General features: G+C 39.0%; 1 protein-coding gene across 2 annotated transcripts in view; it reads right to left on the reverse strand.

Annotated features, from left to right (window-relative positions):
* Window positions 1-3295: 3295 nt before the first annotated feature.
* Window positions 3296-27998, reverse strand: part of nr4a3 (nuclear receptor subfamily 4, group A, member 3) — a 37032-nt gene continuing 12329 nt past the window's right edge. For both annotated transcript variants that reach the window (XM_057834391.1, XM_057834392.1), the window contains exons 4-8: window positions 21599-21728; window positions 18088-18251; window positions 17807-18006; window positions 9735-9913; window positions 3296-4887 (exon numbers count right to left, since the gene is read on the reverse strand). In XM_057834391.1, the coding sequence (XP_057690374.1) occupies window positions 4625-4887; window positions 9735-9913; window positions 17807-18006; window positions 18088-18251; window positions 21599-21728 (936 nt within the window). In that variant the 3' untranslated portion in view covers window positions 3296-4624. The remainder of the gene's footprint in view (window positions 4888-9734; window positions 9914-17806; window positions 18007-18087; window positions 18252-21598; window positions 21729-27998) is intronic.

A 27998-nucleotide genomic window follows, 5' to 3' on the forward strand; every position in this document is an offset into this window, starting at 1 on the left:
TAATAACAGTTATAGGTTCCTACGAGTAAAACAGTAAAACATTGCCTTTATATGTATGTTACGTCGATTTTTTTTTTTTTTTTGATGGATAGGCCATTTTTTAAAACCTCTAACCTAAAACCTTAAAACCTAAAATCAGTGCAGTGCAGTGGCTCCGCGCAGAGGATGCAATTTTTGACTGGGGTAACTATATTGCCATGACACCGGCAGTCGTACCGTATTCAATGGATGACGATCTTGGCGAAAAGAATAGCTGTCCTAAGCAGCCGGATTTAGAATTCCCCTCAAAAATGATGGGAACCAAAAAAAAAACGCTCGTTTTCAACTTATTATTATAAATATTCTTGTAAGTTAATTTTATTGCTGACACTGCGTTTCGATGTCATCAACATGTTGTGCCCCCCTGCCCCAAAAGTCAAATTCCGCCTATGGCTCCAACCGAACTGTGAACTTGGTCACGCAAGTAACCGAATGGGATTAGCCATTATACCTTTGTATAATATCACGCGTGTGCAGATTGTTCGCAATTTCCCAATCACAGTTGCAATCAATCACCTGGCTGTGTTGCACTGTTGCGCAGAGTGATGGCAGCGACAGTATAGACGACATGTACTGGGAAATGTCACTGAGGCGATCAATGCTGTTTAACGAGGCTGGAGGCTGATCCGGACCTCATGCTAACACCTCCCTCTCTCTTTCTCCCACCTTCCTTCCTTCTTTCACTCACCTTAATCCTCTTCCAATCTCTTCTACTGCGAGCCCCCCAAGGAAGGAAGGCAAGCCCTTTAAATTGCCGGGAGGATTGGGCTTGTAATGGTTTTAGCGAGAAATAAGGAAATATAAGAGCGGTTTGGATGTTGGTCCTTACGGTCAATGGTGGAGTTTATATTTTCTTCCCAAGTTTCTGTGGATTTTCTTTGGGTACTTACCTCTACATTTTAAAAATATGGTTCTTAGCCAGGCCTGCTGCACACTGAGTGACATGGTCCAAACGAGCTTAACTGTCCACCGTGTGTGCAACGCTTCCACTGATTTTGCATTGGTGAGGGGACTTGCGACGCCCCAGCTACCTATTAAAAATGTGTGAGTGAGTTGTATAGAAAAATAATCCTTGTTTTCAGCAGAAACAAGTCATACCAGTAGCAACACAGCACATTTTGTCCAATTACAATGCCGCTTCTACGTTGTGTTGGCATGTCATTGTAATCTGCCAAGGGTTTTCAGAATCCAGAGTTGTCATATCGTTCTTTCTTTTCTCTTTCTTGCGTTCTTTTTTTCTTAATGGCAAAATTTTCAAGAAAACCACATTGTGAGAACAGGTCAACTAACATTGCTTCTGGCTGCCATGTTTCAACCCAGAGAAGAATTTCTACATTGCTTTCACAGCATGTGAATGCTACTATTAACCTTAGGCAGGAACAAAAAACAAAAGAAAACGTGTGGATTTTATGATCTATAATCCTGCATATCCAATGGGTATGATGTAGTTTGCTTAAAAGTTTTATGTTTTGTCATGTTTTTGATTGAGAACTTCTCATGATAACTATTACTTATGAATAGGTGATTTTTATCATTATTATTATTTTTACTATGTATTGGTATCTGAGGTGATTGCTCTAAGACCAAAAGCGAAGCTAAGCTTCCCATAAAATGTCCAAAAAATAAATGATCAAATGCATACTGTTGTGTATACACGTCACTGACGAAACACCCGCTACAACGCGCTCAACTTTTGTTCGGAATCAGCTTCTTTATCACTGGTTACGACGCGGCTTGCTTTTCATTCGTCCGCACAGCTTCACAGCCCATTAAATAGTTGAGAGTGCATTGCACTACTACTGTGAAACGAGAAGAGTCATTGGCTAAAACCTGGGTCTGTCCCGCCCACTAGATGCTGTGCATCTCTGAAGGACTATGGGCAGTGGGCAGGGCTTGGCTGGCCTGAATTTTCAAGGCCAAGAATTTTCAAATTTTTAATCCATTTTCTGAGTTGAACTGGAGACTATTCATTATTCTAGTGCAGTACTCCTCAAATAATGGGGCGCAGAGCGATGCTGGGGGTGGCGCATGTGACTTTGGGAAACATACTTTTTTGCTGTACTAGAATAAAGTGTCATTTCAAATCCACTCAGTGGGTGGCATGCAGTGGCGCTCCCATTTTTAGCATGTGCGCAGTATTTTTGAACCAAAGAAGAGCACACAGCAAAGAGCACTGGGGATATGAAAAGATAAGACGAGGAAATATGACGAGGCGTATGTAGCATTTGGCTTTGAGTTTTAGTACAGCGGGAGAGGAGGAAAGACCAGTATGTTTACTTTGTCTAAAAATGTTCACAGCGGACAGCAAGATTTTTTTTTTTTTCAGCGAAAACGTGCCGAATATTGCCAACAATCGTCCCGCTTTGTCAGTGTTACATCAGTAAAAAACTATTGAGCACTGTTAGCATCATATATTGTGGCATACCAAGTTCCTCAGTGCAAAATAAACCCACACCATTGCAAAGGGGCTGATACCGCTTGCAGCAAAAATAAAAACCATCCTTCTTTGACACTGTCGTTTTTGTTCTATTAATTTTTGTGTTTTCGGTCTAATTGTTTTGCATATTATCTTCATGACTTATTGTTGCAAATCAATTGAATTCATTATCATTATTATTATTTTTTACACTTTATTGTAAGTTGTTTGTGTCCTTTTTAATATTGAAAAAAGTAATATAATGTTATGTAGAGGTGTACTACTAATAATAACAATTTTATAGACAGGGGGGGGGGGGTTTACGTTTTCCTGGGGGGCCGTAACAGAAAATAATTGAGAAGCACTGTTCTAGTGACACTTTCTTTGTTAAAAATGACTGGTGAAAAATCGAGCTTCTACTATTGCTGTTTTTTTTTCTTTCTTTTGTAGCTGCTTGTTTTTGGCGACGTTTCTTTCCTTACCGAGCAGTGGTTGCTACTGAGACCCTTCACCATCACAAAGCATCTCACAGGTGGACACACTTTGAGCTTCTCCTCCTTAAATATACCAGCATCCACCACTGATTGGTGTAGATTGTTATCACCCCTCTTCAAGGTCGATATTGTTTTCAAAATAATACTGAACTATACTTATAGTTTAGAGTGTACCTGACCGTGGCTTGTTAGCAAAACACAGTCTATCATGTAAATGTAGAAGTGCAATCAATGAATTATGTGATCAATGTTTAAATATGAACACCTTCTTCTTTATTCTAACTCTTTACCTTTATTTGTGGCAATCAGCAACCTCCCTTTCATTCCGTAGGTGAATGTGTCTGCTAATTGTAGCTTTGTTATATGTGCCCTGTAATTGGCTATTGAGGTCACTGCAGTAAAAAGAATGGATGGATGGAAAATAAAAGAACACAGGAGACGGAATAATCAGAATTAGTTTATGATTTCAAAGTGCTGAACAGAAAATCCAGTGAACCAAAGAGAAAGAAAAAAAATGAACATGAAAATCAAACCAAAAGACATTGGGAAAAAATTAAAGTTTTTTTTTTCTCTTTTTTGTTTCTCTTCATTGAAAACAATGCACAAGTCGTACCACAATATTTGAAAAAAGCTAAAAACACTTCAAAATATTAGTTTTTGTATATTTATATATTTATATATCTATAGAATTTGCGTTTTTTTTTTCCTCGTAATATCACTGCTGCCGTGAGTGTGTGGGTGTTGGGCAAGACACACAAACACACGAGGCTAGCTGGTTTTTAACAGCTTAAAAACACTCCATGCATAAGATGCTGGCTTCTCTGACGCACGCACACATACACACATTAAGACAGCAGCCAACCATTACCTCGCACACGTTCACACCGCCATAAGAGAATTAAAAAAAAAAAAAAAAAGACTGCGGAATGTTTCTCCTGTGGAACTATTTTTCGAGCACCCTCCCGTCCTCTCCTTTCGGTGGGAGAACAGGCCGGGTGTGTGTCGATGCTTCTTGCCCTTTGCAGGCCGTAAGTGCTTTAGAAGCCCATTTCTGCCTAATATTATTTCCATAGGAGAGTAATATAAACAACAAAAAAGAGCAATTCAAGTCTGAGTGAGCAGTCATCAATCATTAGTGCACAGTTTCTCCTCTAAAGCCAGATTTCTCTCGTACTTTCTTCGCTCTATTGACAATATAGGACACGTCTTTGCATTCAAATAATTTAGAGTTTGGAATTAAACCGTTTCTTAAGCTTCTTTATGCCATGAGGGAGAAGTCCCATAAAATTGCACTTGGACTCAATCAAGAACTCACTTTCTGTGTTACTGAAACATGTTGTGATTGTGTCACTGAGCTCTGACTAGCTTTGTTGGGACAAAGTGCATCGCCTGCACTTGTGTTGTACACAAAAAAAACCCCTGTCTTTCTGTTTTTCTTTCTTTTCAGAGAGCAAAGTCTTTTTCATTCAGCTTCCATGTGAAAATCAGAAGTGGCACAGCTCTTTACTTTTCTTCTTTTTTTGTTTTTACACTGGTAAAAAAGTGTCTTTTAAGCTGACGGTCCATTGAAGAGGACTTTTCATGTGGTTGTCCTGTTGGCGTCATGGCAAAGCGAATTTGTCATTGTCCTCAAACTGGACGTGTATTGTTTTTCTCTTGTTTCCATCCTTCGCCATCAGTAAGGCAGAGTGTCCAGGAACCTGTCAATCAATGGTGGGGGTGGGACCAGGTCTTCCAGCTTCAGGTAGAAGATCCGCTGAAGGCCCTGAGTCCTCTGGGAGCGCAGCTCTGCCCTTAAACCCAGAATACGACTCAGGGCGGGCGCTGCCTTCGTAGCTGACGAAGAGGGCCCGCAGCCCAGGTGGTCTCTGAGGCAACAAACAACTTTGTTCTGCAGGTCCTCCACTCGCTTGGAGTCCTTCAGGCCTGGAACTTGCTCTGTGAAGGAGACATTAGAAGAAAAAAAATTATTGCAAGGTGAAATTTGAGTTAGCAGGAAATTGGACACATACGCACTAGGGGTGTAACAATTATTTGATCTAGGTTAATATACAGTGGTCCCTTGTTTTTCGCGGTTAATGGGGACCAGAACCCGCCGCGACAAGTGAAAGCCCGTGAAGTAGCGCCGCCCCTCCAATTTTTTTTTTTTTTTTTTTGTTCAATGTATTCATTCAGATTTAGCATTGGAAGGAGATATAGTATATACATATACATATAAGACGTTTTCACTTTTTTCCCCAAAGTATAATTAAAAAAAAAAAAAACTTTTACGTATACACTGTATGTACTTACCTCAAATGTAATAATTATGATTTTTTTAAACGTGTTACTGTCCCACCGAATTATTTTTAAACCAGAATAAAGGAGAAAAATGCTTGTCTTGTTACATGCTTCATGAGTGAGTCCACTCAAATCCGCTCAAGCTGCTCACTTACACATAATGAGTTGCCACAGCAACTGTTTAACAAGTTAAACGATGGCTCGTTGAAGCTTTGGCTTCCAAGCATCTGTGGCAAGATCAAACATTAAACGTCAGTCAATCATCATTAACTTTAATAACCACCTCAAGTCCACTGCCTGACCAACAAAGAGCAGCAGGAGGGAGAGTGAGACTATGTGATCGGTTCAGGACGGCTCATCTATATTTATTTATTTATTTTTTAATTGAAAAAAAAAAAAAAAAACTACGTGATGGACTGAGGGCACAAAGTTTGAAGTGCGAAGTAGCGAGGGATTACTGTATTGATTTATTTGAATATATTTAGTTATTTTTTCATTATATCGTAGACTTCATAATTATATTATTATATTATGAAGTATATGATTGTATTTAACTCATTGCCTGCCAAATGTCCAAGTCGTTTGAACTGGCCCTGAATACTTATTTTTCAGTGCCATTAATGGCACTAGACATTGTGCGCCATATATACAGTACACTGATCAAAGACTCTGGAATCAAATCAAATCACAGGGTGCTATGTACTGTATATATTGTTCATGATTATGAATGTATATGATGCAGATTTTATAGATTTGCCAACATTTCAAGTCAATCCTCTTTAATTGCCATAGAAACACCAACTAACTTGTCCAACTTCCTTCATTCAAATTAGGTCCTAAAGAAAAGTTTCTGTAAATGTACTGGACATGTTCCATCTCTTTGCAGGGCCAATCAGCTCATTCCGCTGAAAGAGCAATTGCTACATCTTCTTTTATATTGAATTGCACCTCATTAGCCTGTATGGCTCAAGTTCTTAACTGGCTTTAACCTGTCTCACTCACTACAGATCAATACACAGCCTAACCTAATAAGCCCCCCCCCACACACACACACTGAGTACACACACACACGAACCAAAAGGATAGATAGATATACATAAACACTTGCTGGCACTGAAATGCTCCCTGCAATTCAAGACATTGACAAAGACAAAAGTGCTCAACAATTAGCTGATTATTCCGCCTTGTGAGCAGCCAAATTAGATTAGAAACACACGCGCATACACAAAATTGTGCCCATAGCAACTCCAGTGGCACCCAAACCGAGCTTAATGTGACACTAACTCATTCTGCAGAGCACAGAGTGTCCACGCACGCAGACACACACATGAACACATGCGCTGCAGGGAGGCCGTGGCTCAGACCACTTTGAGATATCCATTATGTGAAGCGTATTTCTTGTTTGTTTATGTGGCTCTTTTGTTTGTCGAGTCACTCCAGCACTCCTTTCAACGTGTCGTTTAAGACCTACGCACTCGGGCTCCCCTTGTGCTCCAGCTCCTGTGGTGGAGGTGTGTGTGTGTGATGGGGAGGCGGGGGAGTAATCGATGGCAGCCTTTCTGCACAGGCCACTCTGAATTGGTCGATGGCCCGGTTACTCTGGCAGTGTGCTTGTGTGCTTTGCCGAGGTAGCGCTGAGACACCGGCGTGGAGCGGAGCTCAGTGGTGGGCTGGTCGATGAGGTGCAGAGTTAAGTGCTCTCCCGGAGAGAGGAGCTTGTGTTACTTGGGGGCTTTAAACAGAGGAAGTAAAGGTGGTGGCAGAGTGCCGAGGGGGCTGGACATAAATAAGGTCGGCATTGAGGTGGGTTGGGGACTATATGTACTGTATATTTGCAATGTGACTGACCAGTCCAGGGAGTAGTAAGGAAAAGGGCTGTGTTGAAATGATTGTTGTTCACTGTTTGGCTAAAAAAAGTCAAATGTTTTGACTATAATATATAATGAGGTGTCTGTCATCAATTTAATTTCATTTAAAAAGTATGGGTTAAAGAAGTTTAAGTTAAAAAGTATGGTGGGCGGGACAGTGGCAGAGTGGTTACCACGTCCGCCTCACAGTTATGAGATCAAGAGTTCAATCCCAGTCTCTGGCCTTCCTGTGTTGAGTTTGCATGTTCTCCCTGTGTCTGTGTGGGTTTACTCCGATTTCCCCCCCGCATCCCAAAGACATGCATGGTAGGCTGGTAGAACACTCTAAAGGCAGTGTTGTTAATCTTACTTAGAAAAGTAATTAATTACAGTTACAAATTACTTCTCCCAAAAAGTAATTGCGTTGGTAACTCAGTTACCTGAATGTAAGAGTAATTAGTTACTTGGCAAAGTAACTGGTGATAATTTCATGTTTTTTTTGGGGGGGGGACACAGGTTACACAATGTGAAGTTTAAAGGGGTTTTGGGACAAATGGCCCTAGCCCAATTCTTTACCCTAAACTTAACTTGACACAGGGGTATTGCGGATATTGCGATAACTAGATAGTAACCTTTGCTCTGTGTCATTTAATTTGTGAATCAACCATTAAAGTTGTTAAAATTGCTCCCGTAATTGCATTAGTTCCCTTCTGTCTATTTTCGAAATGTGTAAGTTTTAAAACTGTTTCATCATTTAAAGATAGATTAAAGTAAAATTTTGCCGATTTAGGAGCATTTTAGATAAAAAGTTACTTAGGTTCGCAAGGAAGGTTCTCTACAACAGAGTAGTAGAAGTCTACTGCTTTAAGATGGCAGCTGTATACTAATGCATCTAGTTCTTAATTATACGAGTTGCTAATGCCGCCATGTCTGTCATTTGCATCTAGTTATGTATATATGTGATATCTAACGAAGCATCATGAGGGCGTAGTTTGTAGGCTATCGGCTACAGTCAGATATTATTTGAGCCACCTAGCATAGTAGCACCGGGTTTGCCACGGCGTCACACTCCCTTGCCTTCTCCCAACTCCTGCTCTGCTCTCTCGTCTCCGTGTCAGTGAGTCCGTCTTTTTCAGACTTTTCTCGCGTCAGTCAACCAACATCGTAATGGATAGTAACGCACACCTTTCCCGCCTCAGTAACAGTAACGTAGTTGCCAAGATGAGAAAAGTAATTAATTAGATTACTCACTACTGAAGAAAATAACGCTGTTATATAGTACTAACGCCGTTATTAACAAGTTAACAACAGGTCTATAGGTATGAGTGTGTGCGCGCGAATGGTTATTTGTCTCATTGTGCCCTGCGATTGGCTAGCAACCGATTAAGGGTGTACCCCGCCTACTGCCCATAGTTAGCTGGGATTGGCTCCAGCTCCCACATGACCCTCATGAGGATAAGCGGCTCGGAAATGAATGAATGAATGAAAGAATGGGTCATTGACCAGTAAAGTGCAAAATAACCTCCAGGATTGTAATTACATTGCAGTTTAAAGGCTATGAATGTGGGAAACACAAAAGTTTGTTTTTGTTTAACTCTCTTAAATGCCTTAATAGGGCACGTGAACACGTGATCCCTCGCTACTTCGTGCTTCAAACTTTGCGCCCTCAGTCCATCGCTGATTTTTTTCAATTACAAAAATAAATAAATAAACACAGTATTTTATTTATAAAGGTTAAGTTAAATGCATGTATACATGTACAAATCATTGTTTTCTTTTATATATATATATCCCATTTGTATTATAATTATTACATTTGCAGTGCTTAAAAACAATTTATAGAAATATACATATACTACATGTTTTTTTTTTTTTTTTTTTAATTATTATTATACTTTGGGAAAAAAAAGCGAAAAAACATGTCTTATATGTATCTATTTCCAATGCTCTTGAATCTGGATAAATACATTGAGCACACTCCAAAAACAAAAAATATTTTTTAAAATGAGAATAAGCTCCGCCTCTACTTTGCGGATTTTCAAATTCTTTTGATATTATGTAAAAGAAAAACAAAACGAATGAAGACCATCAAAACGAGTCATGATCTAAAACCTTTGGTTGAGTGGTGAAAACATTTAATATTGAGAATCTCATTGAACATCATCCAGATGCACTGTGAAATGTAAATATAATAGTTTGTAATTATTTTAGGCTGCTTACTTAGTTGTTCCACTCACTCTGGCTGAAAGGACTTTTTCGGTAATGAAGGATAATCATTGATTTTCGTGGGTGAGAAATATTTAAGCCTTTTGACAACACATTTCCTGTTTCTCTTTAGTCCACCCTTGCACATGCTTTCTCTCTGCTGCATGTTTGACTCATGCACATTGATTAGAGCGGCAGGTGTCAGGCAGGTGCAGCAGGTGCTTAGGGGTATCAGGTTCTTGTTAGCGGCGGAAATGTGTGAAACCGTGCTGGTGTTTTTTGTGTGTCTTTCAGGGGACGCGTCCACCTGATCACTGTCACATACAATCAGCCCAACGCACAAGCTACAAGAAGTCTGAGTCTACAATAATGTTGTTAACAAAACTGCCATATGTTTTGCATTTAAATAAAATGCATGGCATGATCATTTCTATGCACTTTGTTTCTTTTTACCTGTGAGCAGTACGAGCGTGGCTAGGCAGGCGAAGGCAGAGGCGTCCAGGTTTAAGCTCTGGAGATGAGTGGAGAAGTCCCGGATTGAGTCCAGCCACTCTCCAAAGCCGCGAAGGCACTGGAACCTGTGCAGCACCAAACCGTTACAGAACACCAGTTTGTCCTCTGACAGCATTGACCTGGAAAAAAAAGGCAAGAAAAAAAATATAGTTCAACCTTTTATAGGGTACTCATTTATATCTTTCTGCTCCATTGCGCTGGACGTCCATTTTGTCCGACGCCGTCAATGGCAATGAAAGATAAGAATTCACTGGAAGTCCTTGTTGTCAGTGCAAGGCAATGAGTAAAATACTATGAAATGAAAAAAAACAAAAATAACAACTTTAAAGTGTTATTGTGGGCCATAACATAACCAGAGTGTATTTATGGTTTTATTATTATTAGTTCTCTTTTGACAAACTTTTTATTAATTTATTGTTTGATTACATACATAGAAATAATTACTAATAATCAAATACCGTAATCTTGGGACTATAAGCTGCTACTTTTTTCCTTCATTTTGAATCCTGCGGCTTATAGTCCAGTGGGGCTGATTCGTTGATTTATTTGGGTTAATAGGTAACACTTTACTTGACAGCGTCGTAATAAGACTGCCATAGGACCGTCATAATTAAGTCATGACACTATCATTGGCATGAATGAAGGCTTATGACAGATGTCCTTAAGCGTCATTCGGCAAATTATGTCACTAACTTCATTTATGTCAAGCAAGTGAGATAATTTGCCAGATGACACAAAATGACATCTGTCATAATCATTCATTAATGCTCATAGCAGTGTCATGTCATAATTATGATGGTCTTATGACAGTTTTATGTCACAGTCTACATTGTCAAACGTTTCCAAATACCAGAACTATCAATTAATGAAACTACCGGAACAGTAACTGAAGAAATAATTAGCACAAAATATGAATTTTGATTGTTATTTACATCTATAGTGCTGCAATGCATGCTAGGAGGCGGGTTAAACAACAACAATGTTGACATCAGAGGTTGACTGTCTTCCCCAAGGGAGCAGTGATGGCCAAATGAAGCTTACTGAAGCAATGCAGCTTTGCAGTCAATTGGTTCAAAGCTTCATGGTGGTCCATTTTGTGTTATGATGCCACTGTCAAATAAGGTGTTACTGGTTAATATCTTTTTGTGTAAACATCCCATAATACAGTGAGGACAGCTGCGGCTTATAGTCCAGTGCGGCTTATCTATGAACAAATGCCGTTTCTGTGTCAAATTTGATGCGTGGCATCTTAGAGTCAGGTGTGCCTTATAGTCCGAGAATTACGTGTACAAAATATATTAATGTAATTAATAATAATCATAATTGAGACCTGATGTCTACAAACAGTATGTGGAAATCATACAGTATTAACATTTGGTATAAAATTTTGGCCTCCATAACCCAAAAATGCGATGACCATGTATGTGGATGGCAGTCGTCTTTATAGGGTTTCATTTGCTTTTTTTTTTTTTTTTTAAATTACCCAAAAAAGGACTACTTAAGGACTTTCCCATCCATCCATCCATCCATCCATCCATCCATCCATCCATCCATCCATCCATCCATCCATCCATCCATCCATCCATCCATCCATCCATCCATCCATCCATCCATCCATCCATCCATCCATCCATCCATCCATCCATCCATCCATCCATCCATCCATCCATCCATCCATCCATCCATCCATCCATCCATCCATCCATCCATCCATCCATCCATCCATTTTTATTGCCACCTGTCATCCATTTGGGGTTTCATGGAAAACTGCTTAGCAAATACTTATTTATTCTATGCTTGTATAGAAAAATAAAATCTAATTTTGGTGTATATTTTCTTCCAAAATGTGGACTACTCCTCCTGCTGCCTTCTGTTCAACATATTCTTTCCATTAAAGTCTCTCCTGATGCCCCTAAGTGAACTTAATTTGGACTACTGGAGAAGAACAATGCTCAAAGTTGGCACCAGATACATTGACACACAATTTGGACATACACCAAACACCAACATGCAGCTGATTGAGATTGTGTCTCGAAAAATATCGCATTTTGAAACATTCCCGAATTAATGGGAATGTGGAAATGAATAGCTTGGATATGAAGCCTCAACGGGATGACTTTAAAGCACGTCGTTTGACCGCTGCGTGCGATGGAAATATGTCTTAATGAGGAAATGAAAAGGCTCCCTTCAGTTACTCACGACACACAACTGAGAGGGAGAGCATGCGAGAGCTATAAAGCACTATTTATGAGTGCCTGACTAAACAGCATGCTTCCTTCTTATTAAGAGCCTTCATAAATACTTTTAAGATCCCCAAACAAAGGGAAGACAGATGGAAGACGCAGGTAAAATTTGCTCAAATACAGTATGCATTTGGAAAACAGGCTAAACTGAAATGTGTCAAAATAATAATGAAAATATATAATACATACATATACTGTATATACAGCATATATTTTTCAAAAGTAGCTGTAGAAGTTCTAATTACATTATTTTGCATACGGTGTAGTACAGTGAGACAGCAAGATGAATTGGAAAGAAATTAACTTTTGTTATCGTTTTTATAAAAAAGACATCTGAAGACTTTCTAATGCAATTGACGACAAAACTTGAATTATCCATTTGTTATAGGCTGCTGCTTCAGGCATCAACTGTCAGGGGTTTTCAGATTATGTTCATCATATCTATTCACATTCATAATGTTGTTTACAGTAGTTACCAATTTGTTTCTTAGCGTCCCCTTTAGTTACATCCGCACAACACGAATACACTTATCAATATAGTTATTAATATTATTAGTGTTATGATATACAGTACAGTACATACTGTACTATGCTATACTATTGCTGGAATACAGAAAAATCTCTATCAACTCAAGTGATTGAGGCAGACGTCCACTTACTCTGTTTATAGTGCTACGTTTGAAAAAGTAAGTACAGACTATAATTTATGTAGAAATGGCATGTTAATGCTTAAAAGCTGATGACGAAAATATGGTATGATTAATTGAACTGAAATATAGAATGACAGACTCGGAAAAGTCAAAATGGTGAAGAATATTATGGGGAGAAAAGTTGGTTTGAACGGGTTGAGAAATGTCAATGAGTAAAATGTCTGCATGTAATCAAGGAAGAACTACAGAATATGTGCATCTTTTTTAAAGTTTTTGTTTGTTTTATTACATTTGATATTTGCAGTTGTAATAGCCTGAATTAGTTGAATAGCCAACTCTTTAAAGGTAAAGTGGTTTTTGACAACTGATCTAGAAACTACTAGGAAAGAAAACCCCTAATCATTTATTGTCGGTTGTAATAAATGCTGATCTATATTGCAATATAGACAGATTTTTAAAGTATATATATTTACATATACAGTATATTCACATTTATATTCATACTAGGTGCAGCCTTTGTTGTTGATGTCAGATTTCTATGTACTTGCTGTATCTTACTTTGACAGCGTTACCTGGCCATGGACTTCATTATATATTGACATGACACTTCTGCCAGACCCTGCCACGCCCACGGTCTGGGGCCTGGCCGCACTCAGCTTCAGTTAAGGCAAAGTAATGCTTCGCAGTCGGTCGCATTAATTCTTAAAACCAACGCAACGCCAGATTTAGGTTGAAAAAGTACGAAAACTGTACCGCATACAAACAGGAAGGATTGTCTCAGGAATTATTTGTTCGAGGATTCAAGGTAATTATTATATTTTTTGTACCATGCATGCATTTTGAAAAGTTGTGAAAAAAATCAATGGGAGAAATAAACCGCTACAGCTTTGGCGTCATAATTAGCAATATTTACGTAAAATAAATACTAACTGCCCGTTTTTTTGCTTTCAACCAGGAATCGAGACTGTTTTATGTTCATATCTATAAAAAAATTCAGGGATTTAAGCATTTGTTCACAAGAATTTTCAACGTAAAAAGCTCTTTATGGTGATAAGGCGGCGCCATAGTGGCTTAAAGACTAACATCATTCTTCGACATATTTACGCAGAATAAATGCCAACTGCCCGTTTTTTGTTTTTGTTTTTTGTTTTTGCTTTTAACCAAGAATCAAGACTATTTTACGTCCATATCTATGAAGAATTAAGGGATTTAAGCATTTATTCACAAGAATTTTCAACGTAGAAAGCTTATTGTGTTTCCACTCGGTCAGCATTGAGGGAGATAGGCCCCTTATTAATCGGCCCCGCGCCCCGTGTCCCGTCAATATGTTATGAAGTCTATAACCTGGCATTTTCACTTGAGAAGTCAAAATTGTCTCCTTTTTAGTTCTGTGGAATGCGGCATCATTACGAAGGGTTAAATCACATTTCCATGTTGCCACTGAAGCTAGAGTGCATGCTCATGTGATGGGCTCATAGGTATGAATAACAAATCTTTATTTTACATGAAAAGTGTCTATTGGTGTATTAACATTACAGAAACAATAAACAGTATATTTAGATATTTACCAAAGCAGTTTGTTTAAAGTTTCAATTAGGTGTATGTCTACGACTTTTGTACTCCACTACTCCATTTCAACCAATTCTAGTTATGACGACAATGCTTGTAACTTCAATTATCAAATTACTGCTCCAACTGGTCTGATTGAAATGAAAAATTCCAAAGAACAATTTGGAATGTGCTCAGTCAAACATTGGCTAAATCAGATGAAAGACATTACTATTTGTAAAAAATGACTGTAAAATCACCTATTTGTAGCATGTTAAAGCAGATTTCCACCAATGCAGGGAAATGACGCATGTACAGTATCCAAGGACGCTCGTGTGCTAAAGTACCCAAAGTCCACATCCACGTAATATACGACTGGATTTCAGCCACACATTCCGCTCAGTCCTGACGACGACATCGCCACGGCAACCCACCCATAACCACAGAAACAGTTTGGTGACACGGGTGCTTATCCAGCGACGGCGGAGTAAATTTCCTTGAATGCACACACTCTGTGCACACACTGACACGCACTCTGACGAACATGAAGACATACACTCGCAAGAGGGGGGTCTGAGTTCAACGTGGGGTCACCGTGGCATCGGTTAATAGGCGCTCTCACAGTGACGTGTGTTCAGCATTCAGAGCACTTGTAGTGGGTGTGTGTGTGTGTGTAAACGAGGACGCCATGAGTCCCGAGTTTGCGGTGATTCACAGTCCCAGCCTGAGCCTTCCCTGCTGGAACTGTGATGCCACCACCCATCTTCTACCCACCCTGCACCTGGACCTAGCAGGGTGCAGGAGAACAAAGTTGTACATCATCAATGTGTGTGTGTTCACGGGTGAGTAAGTGTGTCTGACTGTGTTGGTTTTTTGGCCCTAGACGACAGCCGGGACAAAAGGATGAGCTTGTAGGCCGAGCCCCCTTCGCAGCATAAATTTAACCAGCCGCATGCCTTGCCGGAGCAGAGCGGTAACCCCGGGCGATACTGAGACTCAAGGTGGCCCCGGGAGTGTCCTAACAGCAGCCGTACATTAATATAAGGCCGTTTTTAATTAAAGTAAGCGGAATACAGCATGAATTTCCTGAAATAATTCCTCATCCGACCAACATTTTAGAGGTTCCGATTGTGTCAATTCAAGAAACAGACGCATGCATAGACACACAAAAATTCTGCTTGTGCGTCACAGATCAGATGAGCGGAACTCTGTGGGCGTAACTGTAACTGCTGTCAGAGACACCAACTCTATTCATAATTCGGTTTGTATGGCTGACCACTCCGCACAGTAGCACACATAGAAGCTCTACTGTACTGAACAAGAATAGTAAAAGACCATGCTCTTTTTTTTTTTTTTTTAAACCATGCTCTTCATGACATAGTGAAGATATATTTTCATGGCTGCAATTATGTAAGATGTACATAAGATGCTAGATCAAGTATTAACCACTTTTCCAGGCCGTACAAGAGGAATTTGATTGACAGTGAGATTGAAAGGAATGGCTTGATTTTCACAATTTTATATAATCTGTAATTTTCGTCATGTTTCAGAATTGTCAGGGTTGTTAAAAACACTCTTCACTGTGGCGTAGCAATTTACTGTAGAAGACATTTTTCACACGGGAACTAACTGCATGTTTTGATGATTGAGCAATTACACCAGTGTACCTTACAGTCCCTTATAGACTAGCAGTAAGGGTTTCAAGCTATCGCTTTATTGGTTTGGGTTCTTCTCCTAGTAAGGGAGCATTCTTTTGGGCGATGAGAATGTAAGCATGATAGGTTATTTAGTTAAAGAATAGAGCTCAGTTTGGAATTTCAGATACTCAGGTGGTCCTAAGTCACCTGGAATAGGCTCCAGCCAACCACAGTTCCAAACAAAAGTACTTTATAGGGATAGAGAATGACTTCCATGTGAAAGTATTAAAGTATGCGAATCATACATTTTTAGAATTCTGATAAAGGATGATGCCCGCGGAGATTTTGCTAAGGCCCGCTCGCAATAATAATCATCGCCACGCCAAACGCCATGTCTTTACTGTATTAGTGCTGGTGTGTATGTGGAGGAGTTGTTTGTGGAGATTTTGATGTCATATGTGATATGCTTAAACACAATATAATAGCTCCGTGCATCATCCTACATGATTTTTAGCCCTCCCTTCACCCCCACGGTGCCCCCTTTACACCAGCACACCGGGGCCCCTAGAGGCCCAAGCCCTGACCCCCGCAAGCCTTGCCCATAGACTTCACCATCAATTAACAAGACAGCTCCTACAGACATTGCGCCACGCCTTCCCGTAGGGGCCTGACCCAGGTAGAACGTTGAATTGGCTTTCACTGTGATGAACTCAAATACACCTGCGTTCTAACGCCAGATTTAGGTGGAAACAGGACAAAGGTCTTACTGCATACAAGCAGGCAGGAGTGTCTCAAGAGTGATTTGGTCGAAGATTGTGATAAAAATTAATGGATAAAATTTGTGTAACTTTGGCTCTGAATATTTACGTAAAATGAATGTTAACTGCCCGTTTTTTTTTGCTTTAAACTAAGAATTTAGACATTTTTATGTTCATATCTATAGAAATTCCACGATTTACGCATTTATTTACAAGAATTTTCAACTTAAAAGCTCTTTGTTTTGTGATGGCTGCCATGTTGGATTACACGATAGCGTAACCTTTGCTTAAAATAATTACTTCAAATGAATGATAACTGCCCGTTTTTTTTGCTTTTAACCAAAAATCTAGACTGTTTTACGTTTATATCTATAGAAATTCCGCGATTTACCCATTTATTTACAAGAATTTTCAACTTAAAAAGCTCTTTGTTTTGTGATGGCCGCCATGTTGGATTACAACATGCGTAACTTTTCCTTGAAATATTTACGTAAAATGATCGATAACTCCCTGTTTTTCGCTTTTAACCACAAGTCATAGGCCAAGAGGCTATGTGATTATTTAAAGACGAGGGCAGGATAGCTGACAAAACACGCTGAGGTAATTGTGACATTGGAATTGACATTGCAATTCAGTAGGTTCAATAAGTTGTCATTGTATATAGAAAAATGATCATTTTTCTTTTGTTGAATAAAATTAAAATGATTCTGCATGCTTTCCTCAAGTATTAAGTTTCTGATATGAAAATTGAGTGATTTCGTAGCTGTTGAAAACTTGAAAGCGTCAAAATTGCACTAAATAAAAAAGAATTAAGTTGCTAGTTTCGGCAAAAAGTTGATAATTATCTCTGCATTTGGTGATTTTTGTGCATCTAGCGTAAAATCTGAGAATGTTATAGCCATTTTAAGTTTTGTTATTCTTATATAGAACGTAATAAATCAGGATTTTATTATGGAGCAACTTTGAATTTTTGATGCCGTTGCTCATGGAGACTCATATATGCCTAAGGGAGGTGCCTGTTTTGGTTTTAGGTCTATAGCAGCTTTAGCTTAGAAAATATTTAAATTTTAAGTTTTTTTTTAAATAGGCCCCCTACGGATCAGCCCTGAGCCCCGTGTCGCGTCAGCTGATAGTGAAGTCTATACTCCGCCCCTGTTCTATTTCGTTTTTCCTCACCTGTGGGCCAATCGCAAGACAAACAGCTCCAGGAATGCAGAATCTATAAGCAGGTTCTGATCGTCCCGCTGGAGCTCAGAAAAACCCGGAAGCCGGTCGGCCCAGCACCGCGTGGTCTCCATGGAAATGGTGAGGAGCCGGTAGAAGAGGTGGATGTGCTCTGCGTCCGACGAGGAAGAGGGAGGGTCGGCAGTACTGAACTACGGGACAGTCAAAAGGGTAAAAAAAAATCTGGTATAGTGCATCTCACTGGACAAATGTTTGTATCTCGGTAGGCCTACCTGGCTATAGTCAAGGTCATGGGGTGTGCAGTGGGAATAAGCCCTGAGCAGAGCACAGATCAGGCTGAGGGGCGGTGAGGGAGGAGCTGCCTCTGTCTGCAGGGGGCTCTTTGGTTTGGAGGGTAAACGGCCACGACGCCCCTTCAAGCTATCGGTGCGTACCACTGTGGAGCACAAAGGGTCAACGTGAGTGTGAAAAATTAACCGACTGTTTGGCGTACCAATCCGTGTTTATACAACATGCATCAAGAATGTCTGTCCTCAAGCTGATAAGTGTGTTCTCAGTATTTTTCCAGTGGGTGCAAACGACAATGAAGGGATGGTGTTCTGCACAGGAGTGTTGTAGTCAGACAAGGGAGGGACTAGCCAGCAGGTGGCAGTGTGACATGTGACAGGACTGCACTTGTTGATAGGAGCGACAGGTGCTCGTTTGATATGTGATAACGAGGGACTGACTCATTTGGAGAGATGATATTTGTTTATAAAAGTTGTTAAAGGATGAGGAGAGCTCTGAGAAAATGTGCTATAAGTAACACTATGACTAACCCTGAAATGATAATGTTGTAAATGTAGGAACCTTTGTTTATTTCAGTCTTCAAGATTGAAAATTAGGCAAGATTTATTGATCATTTCATTCATGAGACAAATTGGAAAATGCTATATGAGTGAAAGATAGTGGTAAAACCTAATAATGTCCTGAAGAGTGATTGAGGTGAGTTGTGTTCTCCCACTGCTATGGAAATATTCAACACTCATTTATAATAGTATATTGTTCCATTTGCCACTAAGTGATTATGGTAATTTCTCGTCCAGCTAATTCACTCCCAGTAAAAAGTTGGTCAGAATATGTCTTTAATTTTGCTCACTCGGTGTTGTTAAAAGCAATCCATTATCCTGCAATGAGTATTAAAAATGTACCCAACCCAGCGCAAATGCCAGGTTTTTGTGTCATGAATTTTAAAAATTTTAATTTTATATATTTTTAAAAATGGTATTTCCTAATATGACCAATATTATTCAAACTAATGGGAGTCAGCAAACACCAAGTGCCTCTTATTAAAACCCTAAATAAAGTTCATTGATCTCGTTGGGTATTTTCAACTTTTTTCCTCTATCAAGCAGAGCCCTAAAGGTCTTCGTATTTGACTTTGGCCCTAGTTCCAGCTAAAGAAAAACTGTAGAAGTAATACTATTCATTTGGGGATATCAGATAAAGGTTGCGATATAATATTATATTAAATATTTAGATACTCTCGCTATGTCAATATTCTATCTTGAACAATAAACACTATTAAACCAAGGCAACCCCCATGTTTACCTCTTATCAGATAACGTTAACGTCTTAACGCTATTATCTCGCAATATCATCAATATTCTATTGTAGTCTTTTGTGCATATACTCATTGCTTACAGAGTTTAGTGGTAAAAAGCCACAAAAAAATCATATATCAAAAAAACTCGAACTCGAAGGACATTTGACATGTGATCATGTGTCGTGCGAATGCTCAGTAGCGCTTTGGATATCAATTCGACCGAGATACCCATTCGTCAGAACACCGGCAATCATTTTGTGCGTGGTCAACATCAAGTATGGCTGACGTACAAAGGATCGACAGTCAATTAGGCAGCAACTGTAAACTACGCTGCGACAGGACACAAATAGAGGAGCAACTGGTTGTGAGTTTTTATACAGTCTAATATATCTCGAGTCAGGTACTGCAAACATGTTGACAGGTGAGTTAATAACCTCTATGTAATGTGTTAACCATACACTGCAAGTTAAGAGTTAGCGTAGCGTCTTCTACTTTTCGTCTGCTTTGTATTCGAGGCAGACTGAATGCACTCCAGCACCAATCTGCCTTTGACAAGTCAGTCTTGGCTCTCTGCCAGACAACTAGTTTGAGAGAGTCGACTCATGTTTGTCAGGATAGATATCGTATGTAAGTATTGGTCTCACATTCTTCGAAATAGCGTTAGACTGTTTAGAAATAAATCTTTTTCTACTTTGAGATATTTACAATTTCACCTAGGTAGGAATAATACTGCTAATCTATCTCTATAGCTAAAAACCTGTTGTTAGAGAAGATGATTGTGTCGCAGCATAGTTAACACTTTCACTGCCACTGACAACTATAGACATCAAATCCATTTGAACTGGGATGGCTAGCCATAGACTTCACTATCAGTTGACAAGACAGCTCCTACAGACAGTGCGCCACAGTTTCCCTGAGAGTGCCGGGCCAGGCAGAGCGTCGTGGTGGCTTTCACTGTGATATAGTAATACACACGCTGCGTTCTAAGGCCGGATTTAGATGGAAACAGGACGAAGGTTTTAGTGCATACAAGCAGGCAGGAGTGTCTCGAAAGTGATTTGGTCGAGGATTCAAGGTAACTATTATATTAAATAGCACCATCCATGCATTTTGCAACATTGTGAGAAAAAAAAGAAATAAATGGAAAAAATTAGCGTAACTTTAGCTTGAAATATTTACGTAAAATAAATGACAACTGCCTGTTTTTTCTTCTTTTTTTAAATTTTTTTTTAAACCAAGGATCTAGGCTGTTTTACGTTCATATCTATTGAAATTCCGGGATTTACGCATATGTTTACAACAATTTTCAATTTAAAAAGCTCTTTGTTTTGTGATGCCCGCCGTGTCGGAATGTGTATCCATACAAAATAGCGTAACTTTACATTCAAATAATCTGGTAATTTTCGGCTAACTGCCAATTTTTTGGCAAAAAAAACAACTAGTAATTTAGACATTTCTGCGTCCATACGGAAAAAAAATTGGCTTTTACGTGTTTTATTCTATGTAACAATTCAATTTTAAAATTACGAAGGCCCGATAGCCGGCAAGATGTGCTGAGGCAATAGTGACATTGGAATTCAATCTAAATAAGATGTGGATGATTATTAGCTGTTGAAAACTTATGTCAAAATTGCACTAAATTTAAGAAAAAATGAAGTCACTATTTCGGGCAAAAAGTTATATGATATGTTAAATATTGCTATTGATCCTGAAAATATAGGTGATTATCTCCATATTTGGTGATTTTTGTGTATCTAGCGTACAATCTGAGAATTTTATAGCCATTTTAAGTTTTGTTATACTTATATAAATGAGAAATAATCGGGATTCTATTAGGGAACGACTTAAGAGTTTTTTTATGCCGCTGCTCATGGAAACTCATATATTACTAAGGGAGGTGCCTGTTTTGGTTTTAGGTCGCTAGCGGCTTTGGTTTAAAAAATATTAGAAATTTAAGAAAAAAGAAAAATAGGCCCCCTACGGAGTGTCGCCGTTTCCCGTCTACTGATAGTGTAATGAAGTCTATGGGCTAGCATTGAATGATCACATTTCAGTGCCATTGTCCAAGTAGTAATAAGGCAAAGTTACTACATGTATGGGGTCATTTTAAAAACAGTTCATTTTTAGAGCCTATCTAGTTCGTCTATCATCATCAATGGCTCCCGAAGAGTTAACATGCGTCTGTTAAGTCTTCTTACCTTCCTTGACCATGCCCACACTCAGACATTTCTGGAAGCGGCAGTACTGGCAGCGGTTGCGTCTCCTCTTGTCCACAGGACAGTTTTTACTGGCCAGACACACATACTTGGCGTTCTTCTGCACAGTGCGCTAGAGAAGAGAAAAAAAGACCAGACGGACATTCCGATAATCAGCCTCCAAACACAATCAAGCACCAAATATTTGATATGGTAAATTCAATTCCAACTCTCCCCTCCTTCCCCTGCAGAGAATGAAAAGAGGAGCTCGCAGGTCAGTTTTTAATTACGCGCTGAAAGGCGACGCTGACATCAGTATAATTAGATAAAATTAATTTCCCAACAAGCGTCGCCTGCAGGGGGGACAATTTTATTAGCGCGAGGCCTGACAATGGCCGCCTTGAACGTGGCATGCTGAGGAGGCTCCCGCGAGACAGTCGGCAGGAAAGGAGAGAGCTGCGTGATCAGATTGTTTGTGAAGCTCGCGGGTCAGCTCGTGGCACCTCAGGGACCTCGCGGGTCACGCCTCTCTCAATAGGCCCCGAGGGAGCCCTTTTCTCCTCGGCTGGTTTGCGCGATTATTACTGACCTTATTAAAATGAAATCAGAAACGGGATGCTTGGGGAACGTCCGCACTACTTGCATGGACGTAAAACAAAATGGTAGTCCATGTCTTTGTACTCCCATGCAGGGTGACATGTGAAAATTATGCTTTTAACAGGTGTATATATAAAATAATTCCTTTGCATTTCATGAACAATAAAAGCCGGAAGCGGATGTCACCAGGCCACACGCTAATGAAAAGTGCTTTTGTTAAAGAAGATAAATGCGGAGATTGTTTTTTATGGTTGTACAATAAATAGTAAACACATTCCATCCATCCATCCATCCATCCATCCATCCATCCATCCATCCATCCATCCATCCATCCATCCATCCATCCATCCATCCATCCATCCATCCATCCATCCATCCATCCATCCATCCATCCATCCATCCATCCATCCATCCATCCATCCATCCATCCATCCATCCATCCATCCATCCATCCATCCATCCATCCATCCATCCATCCATCCATCCATCACAGGCCAGGTTAACTGAAAACAAGTCACAAAATTCAAAAGATCAAAGTTCTGAACATGCATGCATTTCCGTGGAAATCAATATTATTTAACCATTGACAAAGATAGATGTCCAATTCATTTAAACTGGGAGGACATGTTTCAGTGCCACTGGTGGTGCTAAACGTTCAGTCCATTTTGAAAGAAAAATGGGAATGATCGCTGCCAACTTCTCCTGGTCAAAATGAGTTAAATCACCTTTAAAGGACTTAAAATGTACATTGTACATCTATTTTCATATAAATCTATTTATTCTTTAAGTGGACATTTAGGCACTGAGGATTTCAGCCTTGGTATAAATCTGGCTTTGCCTTTCATGCATTTACAATGCTAAAATATTCCCGATTTTAAAAGACTTTGTAACTCCAACTGTAAAACAGACACACTGGAGCACAGTCTCTCTTCTTTAGCATATTAAAATACATATTCCAATTAGAAAACCCCTCGAGTCAACCATGTCCATACCCACAGGCTGATTTATAGCACACTAATTATTCCATATGCAACGGTGCAACTGGCGGACTAACGTGTAATGGGGTGTTAATGTCATATGGGAGCTGTTTCCATGGTTCCCAATCATCCCCATGCGAATGTCTCACATCCCATTCAATGGTCAGTAATGCTTAGATACAATGACCACCTAAGTGTGTCTTTGTCTCTTTTACATTGCATCCAGATAGCACATTGTGATACATGTTGTAGTTGTTGTAATGCTAGTGAGAGCACCAATGACCTCTGGGTTGAGTGGCCCAATCCCTATAAGTGAGTATTGCGTCTTCTCATACCTGTGGTCACCCAATGGTGTGCATGCATTTGTGTGTGTGTGTGTTCATGTCTTTCTGTGTTTGTTGTGGAGCTCCTTGCTAACAAAAGCAGGGTTGAATGTGTACGGCGTCTCAGCAGAGGTGCCCTTGGTGACCTCTATTAGACTCTATGTGCAGGTGGACACAGACGTGCACACACAAATACATGCACGTACAGAACATGTGATTAAATTAACATAATGTGCCTTAATGCAATTTAAATAATAAAGTTAATTTCTGTCCTGCTACTCCTTGCTTGCCAGACAGCAGGTTTGCCTATTGTGTTTTAACTTGTCTTGACCCTATATAGGACAAGTGGCTATTTTTGGTCATTTAAAAAATACTTAACCCATAAAGAACTATCGTCCACATATGTGGCCATCACTAAACAGGTGTGGCCTACATGACCTAAAATGTAATGTGTAAATACAGTAGTATGACAAAGTATCTGAACCTTTTGGAATTTCTCAAATTTCTGCATAAAATCACCATCAAATGTGATCTAATCTTTGTCAAAATCACACATATGTAAAAACAGTATCTGATTGAACTCAAACCACCTAAACATTTATAGGTTTTCACATTTTAATGAGGATAGCATGCAAACAATGACAGAGGGGGAAAAATAAGTAAGTGAACCCTTTGCCCAAGGAAACTTAAAGAGCAATTGAAACATTTTTTTACTAAATAATTAAGTCAGGTGTGTGTGCCCAATCACCGATGAGTGGTTTAAAGCTACCCTGCGCACTATAAAACACACACCTGGTAAGAAATGTCTTTATGAGAAGCATTGTCTGATGTGCATCATGGCTCGGTCAAAAGAGCTGTCTGAAGAGCTGCGATCAAGGATTGTTTTGATTTGTATAAAGCTGGAAAAGGATACAAAACCATCTCTAAAAGTCTGGATGTTCATCAATCCAAAGGCAGAGAAGTTGTCTACAAATGGAGAGAGTTTGGCACTGTTGCTTCTCTCCAAAGGAGTGGCCGTCCACCAAAGATGACGCCAAGAGTTCAGCGCAGAATACTCAGAGAGGTAAAAAAGAACCCTAGAGTGTCTGCTAAAGACTTACAGAAATCACTGGCACAGTCTAATATCTCATAATATATCAACTGTATGTAAAACGGCCACATGGCCAAGAACGGTGTTCATGGGAGGACTCGATGGAGGAAGCCACTGTTGGTCACCAACATCAACACCTCATCCCCACCTTGAAGCATGGTGGAAGGACCGTCATGATTTCGGGCTGCTTTGCTGCCTCAGGGCCTGGACAACTTGCAATCATTAATGGAAGAATGAATTCAAAAGTTTATCAGGATATTTTGCAGGAAAACCTGAGGCTGTCTGTCAGACAGTTGAAGCTAAAAAGAGGATGGATGCTGCAACAAGACAATGATCCAAAACATAGAAGTAATTCAACTTCAGAATGGTTTCAGAAGAACAAAATACATGTTCTGGACTGGCCAAGTCAAAGTCCAAACATGAACCCCATTGAGATGCTGTGGCATGACCTAAAGATAGCGATTCATGCCAGATGTCCCAGGAATCTGACTGAACTACAGCAGTTTTATAGAGAAGAAGGGGCCAAGATTAGTCCTGATCGATATGCCAGACTGATTTGAAGCTACAGGAAGGGTCTAGTTGAAGTTATTGCTGCCAAAGGGGGACCAGAAAATATTAAATGTGATGGTTCACTTACTTATTTTTCCCCCTTCTGTCATTGTTTGCATATTAACCTCATTAAAATATGAAAACCTATAAATGTTTGGGTGCTTTTAGTTAAAACCGACACTGTTTTTTCGTCTGTGTGATTTTGACAAAGATCAGCTCACATTTGATGGTGATTTTATACAGAAATATGAGCAGTTACAAAAGGTCCAGATACTTTTTCATACCACTGTTTCTGGATTCCAGGTTTCAATTATGGTTAGATTATTTTTCTGCTATTTCTTTTACTGTATTTTTGATATTATTTATTTGTATATCTATTTTTGAAGAATAAAAACATCATATATATTTATGTATATCTATTTTTTTTTTAAATTAAAACATCATATATTAATAAAATTTTAATAAAAACTAAAATGAAAAGGAATATAAACAGAAATACACTCTGGTTATGACCCTCACTAACACTCTAAAGTTGTTATTTTTAAAAATTCATAGTACTTAACACATTGCCTTCCACTGATAACGACAGATAACAACAGACATCTTTTTCATTAAAACCTGGAGGTCTAGCTGCAAATGTTCATCTTTGAGCGCCACTGACGGCGCTAGACATCCAATCTTTTGACCGGAAGGGCTGTCAGTCATCACTCGCTGCCATCCTCTCTCAGGCAAAACGGATTGGACGTCAAGCACCCACAATGGCAGCTAATGAGTTCAATGAGTGCCCAATGAACGGTTAAACATAATAAGTAAGTGATGTGTCTATGTTTTTCTTGTACTCTATTAAAGCAGTCAAGGCCACAAATGACTCTAGTGTTCAAGAGAATGTCTTGACAGTGTTGCGCCTCCTAAGTTTTGATAGTATTTTTTACTGAAACAGCTACTGAATTGTACAACTTGCAAACGCATCAGAAAGTTAAACATGTATTACCCTAGTGCGGGAGAGATTTCCTTTAAGAAATAAAAAAAAAACTAGACATAAGGCATGTAAATGATGACTTGGATGAGTTAAACGGACTACATTAATGAATGAGCACCCAGGCTGTTGGTCCTTTAGGATAGCAGGAAGGCACGCAGAGGCAGATTCTTGACATGTAACATGTGCTAATAACTGTGGTTTAAATTAAAAGCCTTCAGGGACTTTCCTACCCGCCTACCATCCTCCGCTTCTTAATCAGGGGCAATCAGTGCTCTGTTCTCTGCGCTCTGTGTGCATTAAGTGCAAGTTGTTGCATGACAGATTTACAGCATCCAGATTTAATGTGTATGTTTTATGAACTGATTTGATTGTTTCCAGTATGGAAAACACATGAGGGAAGGGGGATCCCCCCCCCCCCCCCCCCAGCATTGGTGCTTACTAAAAAAAAAAAAAAAAAAAAAAATATATATATATATATATATATATATATATATATATATATTTAAAAAAAAGACTTTCTACAAAATCTGGTTTGTTTATAAAGTCGAGATCAGCAACAGGTTGACCGCATTATTCAGCTAAAGTAATGAAAGCATAAATTATTTGTGAGTTCAAATTAATTCACAGTAAAAATGCGTTTCAAATTGCACTAATGAATTACCAGATATTTAGCATGCTAATAATGCTATTGCTATAATGGAATCGTAATCTATTTTAGGGGACAATAAAACCATTATTCTAATAGAGTGCGCATGCAAAAAAGTGCATTAATAAGCAAATGTGTCGTGTGGCTTCTGCAATAAGTGTGGATGGGAGGAAATGAGGCTTGATAGGCAGTACAGCAGCAGACAGACAGCCCCTGGCCCCGCCACAACCAGACACTGCTTTCATTAATTAGTAAATAAAAACAAATGGTGAAAATAATTGAAAAGAATGATAATCATTTACACCAACCAGGGGCATAATTCAATTAGACATGCGTTGGCACCCTCTTTCTTGCTTTGACTCTTCATTTTTCTCTTTTCAATCACCAACAACGCATGAAAAATATCATTAAAACTAATCATTATGTTATAAGTGTATATTAAATGACATGTATTTTTAGTAAATTGTTATTAATATTGCTGACAGATGAGTTGCAACGTACTTTTTTTTTTTTAAAAATCCCAAATATATACAAATGACAGTGTATTTACTAAGTATGCTTTTACACTCTAGAGTAATTATATTAAATTTCACTTATTTTTTCATTACATATTATTTAGGTCATTGTAGTGGTAATGCCATAACGGCACTGAAAGATAAGCATTTTACTGCCTGTCCTCCCAGTCTAAATGCCTATTGTTGTCAATAGCAGGCAAAGGGGTTGAAGAGTCGGAAATTATTTTTTCATTTTTTTGAACTATTGTTGATTTTACTAACATTTTTGTTATTTATTTTTTTCAATATATAGACAATGCAAGAATGATTACGTACATAGTCACTTGCCCTGGAGGGGTTCAAATTAAGTCTGACTAAAAACTGCCTTTTGATGATCTACAACAAGAGAAATGAAAGTGCATGGGACTATATATATGTATGTGTTTGTGGTCACATGGTACGTGGGATATGTGTTATACGCTATCTATAAAGTGACTCATATCAGAAGCACTGCATCTAATTTGCGCTCAGATTCAAAACAAACAAAGATGGGAATGTTACTGTATGAAGGAGAATGTCTTTCTAAAACACACTTATTGTATTTTTCGGACTATCTGGCGCACTGGATTAAAAGGCGCACCAATAATGAATGATTTTATTTTCATACATAAGGTGCACCTCAATATAAGGTGCATTAGTACATCAATGTACTGCATTAGTCATTTGTTCTTTCTTTTAAAATTGTAAT

This window comes from Corythoichthys intestinalis, chromosome 4 (assembly GCF_030265065.1).
Source record: "Corythoichthys intestinalis isolate RoL2023-P3 chromosome 4, ASM3026506v1, whole genome shotgun sequence".
Classification (NCBI taxonomy): domain Eukaryota; kingdom Metazoa; phylum Chordata; class Actinopteri; order Syngnathiformes; family Syngnathidae; genus Corythoichthys; species Corythoichthys intestinalis.